Source organism: Myotis yumanensis, unplaced genomic scaffold (assembly GCF_028538775.1).
Source record: "Myotis yumanensis isolate MYYU_CA2020_CCGP unplaced genomic scaffold, mMyoYum1.0.hap1 SCAF_11, whole genome shotgun sequence".
NCBI lineage: Eukaryota > Metazoa > Chordata > Mammalia > Chiroptera > Vespertilionidae > Myotis > Myotis yumanensis.
The window spans coordinates 10,343,828-10,359,218 of NW_027223762.1; the positions used below are offsets into that span (position 1 = coordinate 10,343,828).

General features: G+C 54.6%; 1 protein-coding gene across 3 annotated transcripts in view; it reads left to right on the plus strand.

The window, feature by feature from the left end:
• EFR3B (EFR3 homolog B) overlaps nucleotides 1-15,391 on the plus strand; it is a 70,297-nt gene that overhangs the window by 44,008 nt on the left and 10,898 nt on the right. For 2 of the 3 annotated variants that reach the window (XM_070428805.1, XM_070428803.1), the window contains exons 5-17: nucleotides 3,278-3,399; nucleotides 4,753-4,902; nucleotides 6,074-6,208; nucleotides 6,643-6,721; nucleotides 7,359-7,494; nucleotides 7,719-7,907; nucleotides 8,752-8,863; nucleotides 9,195-9,246; nucleotides 11,306-11,478; nucleotides 11,935-12,010; nucleotides 12,453-12,614; nucleotides 14,072-14,203; nucleotides 14,841-14,908. In XM_070428805.1, coding sequence (XP_070284906.1) covers nucleotides 3,278-3,399; nucleotides 4,753-4,902; nucleotides 6,074-6,208; nucleotides 6,643-6,721; nucleotides 7,359-7,494; nucleotides 7,719-7,907; nucleotides 8,752-8,863; nucleotides 9,195-9,246; nucleotides 11,306-11,478; nucleotides 11,935-12,010; nucleotides 12,453-12,614; nucleotides 14,072-14,203; nucleotides 14,841-14,908 — 1,586 coding nt within the window. The remainder of the gene's footprint in view (nucleotides 1-3,277; nucleotides 3,400-4,752; nucleotides 4,903-6,073; nucleotides 6,209-6,642; nucleotides 6,722-7,358; nucleotides 7,495-7,718; nucleotides 7,908-8,751; nucleotides 8,864-9,194; nucleotides 9,247-11,305; nucleotides 11,479-11,934; nucleotides 12,011-12,452; nucleotides 12,615-14,071; nucleotides 14,204-14,840; nucleotides 14,909-15,391) is intronic. The other variant, XM_070428804.1, reaches the window with a different exon arrangement.

Below are 15,391 nucleotides of genomic sequence, written 5' to 3' on the forward strand. Positions count from 1 at the left end.
CCCGGTCTAGAAAAAGGCCCCCAATGACTTGGAGAAGGCATCCCCTGCGGGTTTTCCACCCTCATTAACTTCGTGGCTGTCGCTGAATTTTCCATTTTTAAACATGGGTTGTAATCTCAATTCTAACCTTGCAGCCAACGGGGTCACAGTCAAAGTACTGAGCAGCCTGGACGGCAGATGACAGCCCATCAGAACAGACACCAGCAGGAACCTGCCGCCCGACGGGCCACGCTCCTCACGGCTGCAGGGCACTTTGGGGAGGAGGAAAGTCAATGTTGGCAGTGAAGGGGGACTTGATGGCACATCCCATAGAGATAGGGACGGATGCAGAGAAGCGGCGGAGAGGGGGCTGGAGGGGAAGAGGAGGCCAGGTTGCCTGCGGGTGACCCTGCAGTGTGTCTCAAATGTGGGCCTCGGACGATCAGACCGTCCACCAGTTTCCTGGGACTTTGCGAAAAGGTAAACCCCCGGGCCTTGTCCAAGACTGACAGCATGTCTGGTGGCTAGAATGTGGGTGCTTACCAAGCACCCCCCCGCCCCCCCCCCCCCCCACACACTGTTGTACCGTAGGGTTTGGAAACGAACACCCTCACCCCTTTGGCCCCCTTAATAGAACCAAACTAAGGTCACCCCCAGCCGCTTCTTCATCTGCTGCTTGTTCTTCCCTGTCAGTACTCCCCCCCCACCCCCCCATCAGGCCTGAGGCACTAGCAGAAGCAGCGGGAACCAAAGCCAGGAGGTTTGCAGGGCCGAGCTGCACGGAGGCTGCAGGAGGCTGAGGCCTGGGTGATTCCTCAGGGGCCCTGAGCAGGTTACTTCATGTTTGCGGGTCTCCATCTCTTTGTAAAATGAGAATAACAATCCTAGCTCTCATTTAGAGTCATTTTAAGAAATAAAAGAGATGGTGTACGTAAAAGGCTTAAGGTGGCACCTGCTCTATATACGCTTCTAAGCTTTCATGGCTATTGGCCCGTGAAGCTTGGTCATTCAGTCCTCTGACTTGCATCTGAGTCCACGCTGTCACTACACGTTAGGGACAAAGTCTGGGTTGGACTGTTTCTCCCTCATGATTAGTGGCCTCCTCTGTTTCAGCCTCGTTTTAATTATTCTCAAATGCGTGCACTTTTGCGTACACACAAGTAGTCGGTCTTATTTTAAGCTGCCTCGTCATGTGAGAAGGAAATACAAGTGAAAACATTCAGGACCTCAGTGAATGAAGAGTGGGCTGCTCATCTCACACGCGGGGGGAAACCGAAGTCCCACCCACAGGCCCCCGCCTGGTGGCATAGATCTGCAGCTGGAACCCTACAGCGGCAGGTCCGCTGCGAGTGGGCAGACCCCCTGCCCAAGCCAGGCTTTGGCGGTGGGGAGAGCGGCCTGGGAACATCCTGTTCATGGTTAAGAGCAGCGACGCACCCAAATTTAGCTTCAGACAAACTTAGCCTCAGCCTCCGTATCAGCCCGAGTCTGTGTTCTAGCCTTAGGGGGCTTCTGCAGGTCAGGGAGCCAGGGCTGGCTGTATTGTTGTTTCTAGAACTCCTGAACTCGTGTCTAATCAGTGATCTTGTGATCACATGGACTACCACTACGCCTCTTCCCCATAGCCACACACCATGCAAGCCGTGTCTTTCAGATTTACTGCTAATATCAGTATAGTTGCTTGCAAATATATGTATATATTTTAGATGTAACTTGGAAGAACAGATCACCTTATCCGCTTTGCATGTTGCGATTGAATGTCAGCAGAAAATAAATGTATATTTATTATTGCAAGAACAAAAACTACAATAGTTCATGTTTGTGGAAATTGCTAATGTCATCCAGAAAACACTTAACAACTTTTAAGTAGTTAAATAGGAAAATAGATGGACAATACTGGATATTGTGAGAGCACAGCAGCAAGATAAATTTAGGATAATTAGTGATTAGAGGGTTGGAAATTTCAGTCCCCCCACCCCCCACCCCACAACCTTCAGGGAGAAAAGGGGCTGAAGATTGAGCTCAATCACCAGTAGCCAATGATTTAATCAGTTATGTTACATAATGAAGCCTCCATATACCCCAAAGGTCGGGGTTTGGAGAAGCTCTGGGGATGCAGAGATATCGGTAGGGAAGCTCCTCCCCTTCCCACACACCTGCCCGCCCCCACCCCCCCCCCACCCCCGTCTCTTCCATCTGGCTGTTCTTGAGTTATATCTTTTTATACTAAACTGGTAATCTAGTAAAAGGCTTCCCTGAGCACTGGGAGCCACTATAGCAAGTGAATCAAACCCAAGGAGGGGGTTGAGGGAATCTCCCATCTCTAGCTGGTCAGTCAGAAGCACAGGTGACAGCCTGGACCTGCCCTGGGTTCGAGGGGGCCAGTCTTATAGGACTGAACCCTCGGCCATGGGGTCTGATGTGCTCTCTGGGTCAGTCGTGTCAGAGCTGAGCTGAAGTCTAAGATACCCAGCTGGTGTCTGGAGCATGGCTTGTCAGCGCCGTGGAAACCACACACACACCCCACCCCACACTGGAGTTGGTACTAGAATCATCTCAATTGTACATCCTTTCTGAACCCACAAAAACATGGTAGCAATTAAATAATTCAGGTCAGAATAATGGAGGATATATTTCATCTAAGCTTTTTAGAGTAGTTTGCACTACTGAATTGATAACACATAAAATAACCTATGAGAATTATATTTAATTTTTTAATAATTTAACTCCACTTAGTCGGTGATTCTTGCTTCTCTATGGGACTCAGTGGAAATCAAGTCCCTGTTTAGACTTGCAAATGTGCAGCTTGGTGACGGCAGAGGCACCTGGCAGCGGAGGATGCGGAGCTTAAAGATGTTCTCCAGTTTTCAACAATCAAATGCGATTACACTTTTTAATCAAATTTCAGATGTTCTTGTTTTCAGGGTGCGTTCTAGGGGAGCTATGTGCTCCCATGAGGGCTTCCCATGTCAGTGTTGGTCCTCGCACCTCTCAGCCTGTGGGTGCGCCTGGTGCAGTTCTGGGGGTCACAGGAAGCCAGGGAGCCCCTTCACTTTGTCTTCGCTCCCATCCCCCACTCACCCCAGGCCTATTGTGTAGTCAGGAGCTGTGAGCAGGATTTGGAACTCGGTGTGCTGTGGGAGGCGGACCAGAGCCGGGTCTGGGATGCGTGGTTCCTGGGGTGTGGCTGTCCCCTGGCTTTCATACAGCAGGGCCCTGGGGCCACCAAGTCCCAGAACTCAAAGGCGGGGAACACAGAGGTCACCTCTCCCGTGCATCTCTCTCTCCTCCCGGGTAGTTTGTGAAGTTTGCCAACATTGAGGAGGACACCCCGTCCTACCATCGGAGCTACGACTTCTTTGTGTCTCGCTTCAGTGAAATGTGCCACTCCAGCCACGATGACCTGGAAATCAAGACCAAGTGAGCAGCGAGGGCGAGGGGGCGTGCGCAGCTGATGATGGAAGCGTGGAGGGGTCTTACAGGGTTCCCAGCCCGTGTGTGTCTGATTCCTCTGGGGCAGTGGTTCTCAACCTTCCCGATGCTGCGACCCTTTAATTCAGTTCCTCATGTTGTGGTGACCCCCAATTTCATTGTTACAAATGGAACATAATTAAAGCATAGTGATGAATCACAAAAACAATATGTCATTATATATGTGTTTTCCGATGGTCTTAGGCAACCCCTGTGAAAGGGTCGTTCGACCCCCAACGGGGTCGCGACCTACAGGTTGAGAACCGCTGCTCTGGGGTTTGCCTCTCTCAGACGTTCCTGGGGAGGAGAGAGCACCTGGTGGAACATGGGTGGGCAAGCGGGCAGTGCTGGGCTCCCAACGCGCGCTTTCTAAAGGAGCAGCCTCTGGGGCAGGAAACTGGGTGGATGTGAGATAATGGGCCTGGGAGGCCAATTTGAGAGCCAGTGACAGACATGCACACACAGGCACATCCCCATGCGCTCTTGCACATCCATTTATACACCCGGAAACATCCCCTCACCATTAGCCATCCAAATATCCACCCACCAAGCCAAAGCCAAGTCCTCCCGTTGGCCGATGCCACTGCCCCCTGACTTCTCCACTCTCCCCCACTCACTCCCCTCCGGCCACAAGGCCTCCTGCTGCCCGGGGGCTTGGCACTGTCTGTCCCTGTCCCGAATGCTTCCCTGTGGATCCGCACGGCTCCCTCCACCACGTTCAAGCCTGGCTCAAAGGTGCCCTTGTCAACAACACCTTCCCTGAACTTCCCCCCACACCCTCCCCTTCTCCCTCACCCGGCTCCGTTTTATTCTCCTATGGTCCTCATCCTCTTCGGACATGTTTCTTAATTTACTCGCTATGTTTCTTATTCATTGTCTGTCTCCCCCTGCCGCTAGCATGTAAGCCAAGAGAGCCTGGTAGCCGGGTGTGTCTCCCTCCGATCCCCCCTTCTCACTCCTAAGTTGCTCAGAGCCCTGCATTTGGCCTTGTAGTTCTTGGCAGCACTGTCAGCTCCTATATCTTGGGCTCAAGCTGGAGCAAACCCAGCTGAGGACGAAAGAAAGGGCACCTGAAGCCACTGCCACCTCAGGGATGAAGCTGGGTGGTACCCGGGCAAAGGCAGCCCGAGGGCATGGCCTCCTGGGCTGGTAGCCAGCCAGGAGCCCGAGTCCCAGGAAGCGTCGAAGGCCCCACCCTGCCTTTTGATGGATGAATGTACCCCTCACCCCACACTTGCCACAGAAGCTGGACTTCTCAGGGTTCGAGGGCTTCATGGCCCCGTCTCACCCTTTTCCTTCCAGGATCCGAATGTCGGGCATCAAAGGGCTGCAAGGGGTGGTGAGGAAGACGGTGAATGATGAGCTGCAGGCCAATATCTGGGACCCACAGCACATGGACAAGATTGTCCCATCGCTGCTCTTCAACTTGCAGCACGTCGAAGAGGCCGAGAGGTAAGCAGGCGAGGCTGGAGGTCGGACAGCAGACCACAAGCCCTCGCAGGCTGCCCGTCCCAGCTGCCGGGGAAGCGCAGGGCGTGGGCTTTGCTAAAACCGAGCTCTGAGGCCGGGGATCTTGGCTTGGTGGCCTGTTCTGCAGTGAGTCCAGGGCCAGCTCTCTGCAGCCCGTTGTGCCCATTAAGGTCTGCGTTCATGGAGGCAGGATGGTAATGGTGTGGGCTCCCTGGGATGCGGGGCTCCTTGTTTGGTAAGAACCAAGACTCAGGGACCTCTTCTCTCTGGAAGCAGCAGGCCAAGGAGGTTTTAAAAGGCCTTGTGTGGCTCCACTTCCTGAGGACTTTCCCTCCCTGACCTTCCTTCCTCCCTCACATCCTAATGGTATTTCGGGCCCTGAAAACAGGCCTGCTTGACCAGACAGTCCCCAGACCTGGCACTCACCCTGTCCCCACCCCTTGCGTTTCTTCTCTGCGGAGTGGGGTGCAGGGGAAGGTTCACGTCCCTGCCCACCTTGGCTGTGCATGAGGCTGGCTGAGGGTGTGGGTCCCGCGCTTTCTGTCAGTTGAGCCTGTGCTGCTAGTCAGGCAGGGAGAGGAAGTGTGCCCTCTGGTGGCTGAGTCTGGAATCGCACCTCCACTGACAAGATTGGCCTGTGGTCTCAGGGCCCCGAGTCCCAGGGATCCTTCTGTCCAGGTTGGGCCCACCTCTGTGGCTCAGTAACCTGAGCCAACCACTGTGCCTTTCTCCCCTCCCCTTCTCCTCTCCCTTCTCCTCTCTCCCACTTTCCTTTGCTTTCCGCTCTTCTGCCCACCTGTCTTCGTATCACACATCTTTGTCTTCTGAAGCCTCAGGGGCATGGAGATACTCACGGCCGGGCCTCCCCTGCCCCTGGTGCTCAGGGTACCTGTCCTCCTGACAGAGGCACATCAGGCCTATCCCTAAGGATCTCCAGGAAAAAGCCTCTCCCTTCTCCCACCATCTTCCTCCACTCTGGGTGTCTACCCCATATAGTTTCTGAGCCGTGACATCTCCCCTGTGACCTTCATCAAATTCCTGCTTGTCCCACTGCCACCACTTGCCTGGGTGCAGCACAGCCTCCCAGGCACACACAGAGCCGGGTCCCGGCTTGGCCTCCATCCTTCACCCACGAGGCTGTGTGCTCCCACAGCCGGTCCCCCTCGCCCCTCCAAGCGCCGGAGAAGGAGAAGGAGAACCCGGCAGAGCTGGCTGAGAGGTGCCTTCGGGAACTGCTGGGCCGGGCTGCCTTTGGCAACATCAAAAATGCTATCAAGCCTGTTCTCATGTGAGTCCTACACCACCCCTTCCACCCCGTCCCCCCCAACCCCCAAGCGAACAGTTTCGGAGTTTCGGGTCCTGGCATCTAAGGAGGTGATATGGTTGTGGTGCTGTGGCCAAGTCGGTCCCTTCTCTGTGCCTGTGTTCGTTGAATTAGGACAACACAAGCTACCACACAGCGGCCAAGTGCAGCTTTGGGGAGAGGAGTTGGTAGGAGGGGCCCCGAAGCTGAAGGAAGGTGCCCGGTTAACTCCTAAAGCCACAGCTTCCTTGACCTCCTTCCAGCCCTGGGGCTGGGACCGCCCTGGGTCTTCCCTTCTCTCACCTGGGGCTCTGTGAGGGCTGGGGCTCTGGGAGGTGCCCTCTCCCCCCAGCGTCTCTCTCCTCCTTAACGTCACTCTGCATGTCATAGCTGTCCCCCCGTATTTCCCTCCCTCACAGCCACCTGGATAACCATTCTCTGTGGGAACCCAAGGTGTTCGCCATCCGTTGCTTTAAAATCATCATGTATTCAATTCAGGTACGGCTTGTCCCCCGGCCAAGGGACTTCTGGGGCAGGAAGTGCGCTTGTAGACAAAGCCAGCTTCCAGACCGGTTCTGCGGACCCTCACTGTGAAGCGTGGCCAGTTTAGCTTTATTTCTAATCCATCACAGACCAATACTTTACAAAGTACAATTTTTAAAAATCCATATAGTGTACATGAAAAATTCGTGAAAGTTCAAGCCCATAGGCCGTGCTTGGCTGCCACGCATTGTCAAGTTGCCTATGAAACGCCGACTCTCAAATTCTGTACTGATCTCAGAATGAACCGGCACCAGGCAGATCTGGAACTGTCACCAGGCCACGGGCCACACTTTGAGCAGCACTAGGCTAAGCCCGTGTCCTCCTGCGGCCCTTACCAAGGAGACATGGGGGAACGGAAAGGGTGACAATAGTCTAAAGTGGACTTTTGCCCCATTTGGGGTGAAAGGGCCCAGGCAAAGCAGGGACACCCAGGTCTTCACTCGGTTGGGCTTTGTTCCTTGTTGGACCGAGGGGGAGGGGCTCAGGGAAAGGCCCCGTCGTCCACCCCACCTTTGGGTCCCAGGCCGGGGCTGCCCGGCTCAGAGGCCACATGGGGGTGCCATTGGGGACCAGCACGTCTTCCTCCCCCCAGCCGCAGCACTCCCACCTGGTTATCCAGCAGCTCCTGGGCCACCTGGACGCCAACAGCCGCAGTGCGGCCACCGTGCGCGCGGGCATCGTGGAGGTGCTGTCGGAGGCCGCTGTCATCGCCGCCACCGGTTCTGTGGGTAAGGCGGCCCTGGGAGGCGTGGGGGCTGGGACCCCTCCGGGACGAAGAACTGCCCTTGGCTGGAGGCTGCCTGCCCCTCCCCGCTTTCAGAAAAGGGCAAGGGAGACGCCTTAGAGAGGGGTCAGGGCGGGGAAGCCGGGGAGAGGAAGCCCTGGTCGGGGTGCAGGGCAGGGAAGAATGGAGGGGGCCAGCCCTGAATGCTGGGTCCCCACCCCGCCGCAGGGCCCACGGTGCTGGAGATGTTCAACACGCTGCTGCGGCAGCTGCGGCTCAGCATCGACTACGCCCTGACCGGGAGCTACGACGGGAGCTACGACGGGAGCTACGACGGGGCAGGCGTCAGCCTGGGCACCAAGATCATCAAGGAGCACGAAGAGCGCATGTTCCAGGAGGCGGTCATCAAGACCATAGGTGCGGCCCCAGCGAGGGGCGTGGTCTGTGGGTGGGGCATGGCCCCGGAGGGGCGTGGTCCAGGGATGGCACCCCGGGGACTTCGGTCCAAGGCATTGCAGCATTGTCCTCTGTGCATGTTGCTCACCAACACTGGAGGGGAGTAGAGTCCGTCCGTGGTGCATGCAGCGCACGGACTGCCCCAGTCAGGCTGAGTGGGCGCCCGGACTTGAGGTCACAGGCTAAGAGAGGCAAACTCTTCCTGCGCCCAGTCTCCCGAGGCCCGCCTGCTGCTCCCAAGTGTGAGGGATCGGAGAGGTGATGGGGAGGGAGGAAAAGGAAAGGAAGGAAGAGGAAGGGAGCGAGCCATGGAGGACATGTGCATGCGCTGGGGCGAGGGAGGAACTACAAAGCCACCTCATGTGTAAGGCTCATCACCTCCGGAGCCATTGGAGCGTCCCCCAGCTCTGAGAAGCAGGCAGGGCAGGAATCACCCCAGTTCACAGCGAGCCGCTGAGATTACGGGGCTGCCTCCCTTCCAGAAAGGGCCAGGCTCCTCCAGGAGGTGTCAGAGCCGGTGTCCCGCGGCACCCAGCAGAGCAGCTGGTGGCAGAGCCTCGGTGGGCACCCGGGGCTGCTGCCTGGCCCAGGGTCCAGGTCTCCACCCCAGAGACCTTAGCCTCCGGCTCTGGACTAAGCGGAGGAACTGGAGCCTGGACGAGTGAGTCCTCTGGAATTATCCTCCTCTGGGTCTTAATCGTCTCCTCCGAGAAGCAGCAGAAAGGCTGAGCTGAGCGACCCCAGCAGCCGTCGGCCTCAGGAGGCCTCAGGGGGGCCGACCCTCTCCACCATTTTTCTCCCGCAGGCTCCTTTGCCAGCACATTGCCCACGTATCAGCGCTCGGAGGTGATCCTCTTCATCATGAGCAAGGTCCCACTGCCCTCTCTGCATCACCCCGTGGAGACGGGGAGCACCGGGTAGGTCCACCACGCCTTCCTCCCGCTCTCTCCTCCCTGGGTCTCCCCTCACTTGTCTCATTCTGTTCTCAAACCCCTCCTGAGCCTTTAGGGGGGCCCTTGGATCCCACAGCAGTTCCTCAGGCTGCCACCCTCCCTCCCCAATAACCACCTCCCGCCTTGCGGGGAGCCATTAATTCCCAGTCTGCTTCCTGGCTCCGAAGTCACCGTCCTGGGTAAATCAACACATAAGCCTCGTGGGGAATCTAATCACGAGGGAGAACTACGCAGGCAAGTGTGGGGTCTCCACCGAAATCGCATCCTGGTGAGAGTGTGTGTCTCTGGTCCGCAGGGAGAACAGGAACCGGCTGACCCAGATTATGCTGCTGAAATCCCTCCTTCAGGTGAGCCTCCCGTCCCCTTCCCGTTCTGCCTCTGTGGGCGGAAGCTCCTCCCCAGGCCCAGGGTCGGCTCCAGCATACAGCTGTGAAGCTTGCACGTGCACAGATATGTCTGTGCGAAGGGCTGAGGTGGGACTGACACCAGCCTGTGTCCCTCTCACTTGCCTGGCTGGGCACACACAGCTAGGTCGTCCGGAGCAGGCGGCACGGTGTCTAATTTTCACACAGGTTCCTTATCAGCTACTGATAGCATCGTCTCTGTACCGAGATGGAACCTGCTGGTTCCCGCCCCTCCCCCCCAATGACCTGCGCAGATCCTTCCCACCGTTCCCTCCTGGTTTCACCTCAGTCTCCCAGCCACAAGCTTCCCTTCGTCGGTGTTTTAAATTCCTCTTTTTGCATCTTTGCAGCCATCACTGTGATCCATTGTTCTCAAACGTCGTTCCCATGACCAACTTGTTGACTGTAGAGATTCCCTAGAGATTCTGAGCCATCCGACTGCGTGGGGTCCTGACTCTGTGTCTGTAACAAGCTCCCCAGTTATCCTTGTGCACAGCCTTGGCCTAAACTCCGGACATCTCACAGCTACACGATTCTCCCAGTTGCTTTTATCTCCATCTCTCCTCACCTACCATCAATACAACCACAAGAATTTTCTGGAAATGCTGTTCCCCACATGTTGCCTCTTGTTAAAGTGTAGGTCTCAGTTTCCAGTTGAGGTACATCTAGATTTCATACAGGCATACCTTGGAGATATTGCGGGTTCAGTTCCAGACCACGGCAACAAAGCGAGTGCGCAATAAAGCAAGACACACGAAGCTTTTGGTCTCCTAGTGCACATAAAAGTTATGTTTGCACCGTGCATACTGTAGTCTTTTAAGTGTGCAATAGCCCTATGTCTAAAACTAATGTACATGTCTTATTTTTAAAATAATTTATTGCTAAAAGTGCTAATCATCATCAGCGCCTTCAGCGTCAGAGCCTTTGTGCTGGTGGAGGGTCTTACCTTCAGTTTGTCAAACAATGCAATGTCTGCGAAGCACAAGGGGCATGCCTGTCTTTTCAGACTGAAGGTGGAAGGTCTCCAATGCCCTTCCCCTCCCTCGACTCCCCATCGCATCCCTCAGCCTTCTCTGTTCCAGCCATGGCAGCCTGCACAGCCCTCACTCCCAGGCAGGCCTTCCCTCCCCTCCCCCAGCCCACGCCTTTCATGCCTCTCTGTGTTTATAGAGGCTTTGCATGCTAATGCTGCCCACATCTGGTTCCCTCCTCCACGGACTCCTGCCGTTTCTTCACATCCCTCACTGATTTGCACCTGGCATCTTAGTAAGGTGACATTTTGGGACGCGCTCGGGTACATCCCCCTTCAGAGAACACTGGTGTTTGCCTTTGATGGCGCCAGGTTTTGCTAGCTCCTCCGGGGCCTGCTGAATCGTCCAGGGCATTGTTTTAGAACATAGGGACTTAACAGTAAATATGTCTCGCTGCTTTCGACTGCTCTGACATCCCGTGGGATGTGTTTATGCCAGTTGGCTTTGATCAGAAGACCCCTTTCGTGGCCATGAAGGATGTAAGCAATCGCTGTGTGTGCTCTTGGTGGTTGCCATGCGCGTAGGTTCTGATTCCGCAGCCCAGCTGTAGGTACTTCCTCTGACTGTCCATCGCTCTGTGACCGTCCACCCGCCTAGTAAGCCTTGTATTCACGGTGAGTCTTCATCAGTTGTGCCGATGGCCTGGGACATAAGTTCAGAGGCTCCCTGACTCTTGCTCCCCTCAGTGCTCATCCCTTACTTGCTTTTAACCATTTAAAGTTCCTGCACACGGTCCCCATCCAACCACATGTCTACTGAGCTGAGCTGAGGAGGTTGTCTCGGATGTTGGTGTGTTCAAAAAAGTTGCCTCAGGCAGCCAGGGGCCAGAGTGGGTCTGGACTGGGGGATCTGGACTGGGAGATGCCCAGAGAGACCCAACCTCTGCTGGCTGCTCCTCCACTGCACCATCTCCTCACTGCACCTGAGAGGGCCAGCGTTCCTAAGCATGGCCATCCTGGGCTCCCTTGCAGGTGTCCCTCGGTTTCCAGTGCAGCAATATGATGTCAGCCCTGCCCAGCAACTTCCTCGACCGCCTTCTGTCCACCGCCCTCATGGATGACCCAGAGATCCGGCTCTTCGTTCTAGAGATTCTCATCAGTTTCATTGATCGTCATGGCAACCGCCACAAGTTCTCTTCCATCAGGTGAACTTGGGGCCTCCTCCCCTGTTGATTTGTGATGGGAGGAGACTCCGATAGGGCCACACATGCAGATGGGAAGGCAGCTCAGAGACTCAGTGAGACCCACCAGAGAACTGATCACAGACATTGACCCTGGGGCCCTGTGAGGGGAAGAGTGACCGAAAGAACACTTGACTTGGGGGAGATAGGGGATGGATTGGAGATTTGGGAGATAAATAGCACCTACTAAAGGGAGTTTTCAGATGGGGAGGAAAAGAATAATCTAGATCAATATTTAAGAAAAGGGGACAGGAACTAGAGAGCTTGGGAGAAAGTGGAGAGTGGGTTAGGAACCAGGGCTGGGGGAGCACTGGGAGGCCTTGGTACAACCAATGACATCGGGATGATGCCCAGTGACACCACATGAGCTCTGACTGGCCTCACACATGGGCTAAGGTGGCCCCTCATGTCCCCTTCCAGTACCCTCAGTGACATCTCTGTCCTGAAGCTGAAAGTGGACAAGTGCTCCCGACAGGACACCGTCTTCATGAAGAAGGTTAGCAAATGCTACCTCAAGATACAGTGAATCCCCAGCAGGCCAGGCCCTGGGACCCTGACCTTCCAGTCCCCCAGTCACTGCTGACCACTGCTCCCGGAGCTGGCCTCCTCCCTCTTTGTGTAGGCAGGATGAGCAGCCAGCCCTCTGGGGTCAAGCCCCAGGGTCAGACTCATCACCAAGGCCAGAATGAGGACCAGGGCCAGTGACTGTGTTCTGCTCCTGCGACAATTTGGGCAGCGGCTTTTGTTGCTGGTTTGACTGGACCCAGCCTTTCCTAAATATGCACACCTGCACGTGTTCACGTCCACTGGGCATCCTCTCCCTGGGGGTGGAAGTGGGATATACACAGTTTTCCCACTTTCTTCAGATTAGTTTTTCTATTCTTGCTCCTCCTGTCCCCACCCTGCTATGGTGGCCTTGCCCACACCCCCATCTCCAGCACTCCCAGCAGCTCTACAGACACATCTACCTGTGCTGTAAGGAGGAAACGAACACACAGAAGCACTACGAGGCACTCTATGGCTTGCTGGCGCTCATCAGCATCGAGCTGGCCAACGAGGAGGTGGTGGTAGACCTCATCCGCCTGGTGCTGGCTATTCAGGTGGGACATGGGGGTCGGGATCGGGGGGAGATTCTGTTGTGACCAAACACTAATTGGAGTGCTGGGTGGCAACTGCGTAACAATTGTTCTGGAGCTGGGAATACTGTGCCCTTGCTTGGCCATTCCTCCGTGCAGACCACCAGCCGTAGCCCTGTAGGTGAACCATGAGGAATGCGTACCCCATGGCTTCGGCCCATTCTCAGGCTAAAGGAGACCCAGGGAACAGGGTCGTTAGCCCTCAGTAGTTCAAGCCTCTTGAAGAGTCTGAACGGGACTCCAAGGATTGCCAAGAGGGCGCTGATCAGCCCGGAGTGATTCCAAAGCAAATCATCTGGTTCCCAAATTTGCTTCTGAATCGCCTCAAGCATTTATTAAAAATACGTGTTTCCAGCTCTGTCCTGAGCCTGGGGGCCCGTAGATTCAACAGGCCTCCCTTGTGACTCTTAGGCAGGCAGTGTGACACTACGTAAGGCTTTAGACTTCCAAGGTCTGCCTGGGTGGAAGTACACTCTAGGCCAGGGATGGCGAATCTATGACACGCGTGTCAGAGGTGACACGCGAACTCATTTTTTTGGTTGATTTTTCTTTGTTAAATGGCATTTAAATATATAAAATAAATATCAAAAATATAAGTCTTTGTTTTACTATGGTTGCAAATATCAAAAAATTCCTATATGTGACACGGCACCAGAGTTAAGTTAGGGTTTTTCAAAATGCTGACACGCCGAGCTCAAAAGGTTCACCATCACTGCTCTAGGCACTGGGGTATGGCCTTCAGCTCTCAAAGATAAGGGTCTCCAGGGACCTGAAGCTAGGCGGGCATTGCATCCTGAATTGTGGCAAGCCTGGAAATTCAGTGGTGGCCAGTCTTAGGCCACCTGCTTGATAGTGCTAAATCCTGCAAGGCCAACCTAGATGCTATGATTGCCTGATTGTCTTCATTCTGGAATTTGAGATTCCTTTGTATCCCAGCCCCCTAGTAAAAACATGTCAAACTCTCGGCCCCCGGGCCACATGCCTCATTTATTTGGCCTGTGTTAGCTTTTGAGTTTGACATGCTTGCCCTAATAACTCCCACAACTTTCTCAACTTAACATGTGAACCCAATGTAGCAAGTCAATTCTGTCCTCCAAGCATCATGCAAGGTCTGTAGTGAAGGAAACAGCATCCTAGAGGTGGGCTTCATGGTGAGGGTTTGGATAGTCAGAGTCACTGAAGCTGGAACTGCAAAGTGGGGGTTGAGGTCATCGCCTCTCGTGGATTGTTCTAGGGACCATTCACTTCAGCTTTAATAAGGATGGCTTCTGACTTCCAGGAAATGATGAGGCAAATGCTGATGAAGCTTAGTCTAGAGCAGTGGGCCATCTCCCTACGGTTGGGGGGAGCTTAGGCAGAAGGTGGGGCACCAGTATAGTTTGTCAATTAAAAACTGCAAACGCCCCTCTGTGTTGCCACAGGACTTGGCCCAGGTCAATGAAGAGAACTTGCCTATATACAACCGCTGCGCCCTCTACGCGCTGGGCGCGGCCTACCTGAACCTCATCAGCCAGCTCACGACAGTGCCAGCCTTCTGCCAGCACATCCATGAGGTTGGTGTCCTCGTGACCCTGAGATGTCCTTATGACTGAGAACTCAGGACGCCCTCACTTGGGGTTTCCCCAGAACTTTTCCTTAATTGCACGAGTCCTGTGCTTAGTCATCCTCTTCATTAAAAATAGTAGCATCATTGCTTTCTCGCCTCCCCCGTACACTTGCCTGCCAACTATCCTCCCACTTCTCACCATCTTAATAGCTTTCACCTTCCTTGTCAAAAATTTGCAAAGGATACCGAGGGAAACTCAGCATGTCACTGTCCATCAGGAGGTGTTTGCAATGCACCAGGGCTTGGGAACGGCGTGACCTATGCTCCATTTTCCAGGTTTAAAGAGAAACCAGGAACAGGTCACAGAAGCAAGAAAGAACAGTCTCTTGGGAGCTAAGTCCCCTGCATTCGGAGGACACTTAGTGCATATGTGTCAGTGGGGAGAGCTTGAGCAGACCGCCCGGCTGCTCTGAGGGTCACTGTGGTCTGAGTTTCTCCCTCAGAAGCCAGCTGTAGGGCGCTCTGCCACCGATTTGCAGGAGGGAGGAAACACTGAGTGGGCGGGAGCTCTCTCATTTGCTTGTTCGGAGCTCCCTCTCCCTGCTGCACCCAGCTTTTACCTTGTGATTCCTCCCAAACTCCAGGTGATAGAGACCAGGAAGAAAGAGGCCCCGTACATGCTCCCTGAGGACGTGTTTGTGGAGAAGCCCAGGTGAGGGGCGCACCTGGTACATGGTCCAGGAAATCAAAGGCAGCTGAGTAAGAAGGTGGGCGGTCGGAGGCAGGGGCTTAGGCTTCTATCTCTAGGGCTGAAAGTGGAACCTGCCCGTGGCCCATAGGTCCTGGGTCAAGTTCAACAGGCATCGTGACTGTAATACACACCTTGAGCCATCTGGATGTGTTGTACCATACAGGTTATGTGATGCTCCCTCTGGGAGCTGTGACCAAGCCCATGGGGGAGGAATCCTGGAGCAATTGTTCCAGACAAGACACTGCCATCAATCCAAGTGGCATTGTCAGACTGATGTCACTTCAGCATCAGAGTAATTCGAGGAAAAGATATTCTGGGGGGAAATGTCCAACACCAGGGACTGGCTTTATCAATTATGGCCATCCACACAGCAGATGACTGCTAACCCATTTACAATGGTTTCAAAGAATAGTTAATGTGATATTAATGTGATATATTCACTAT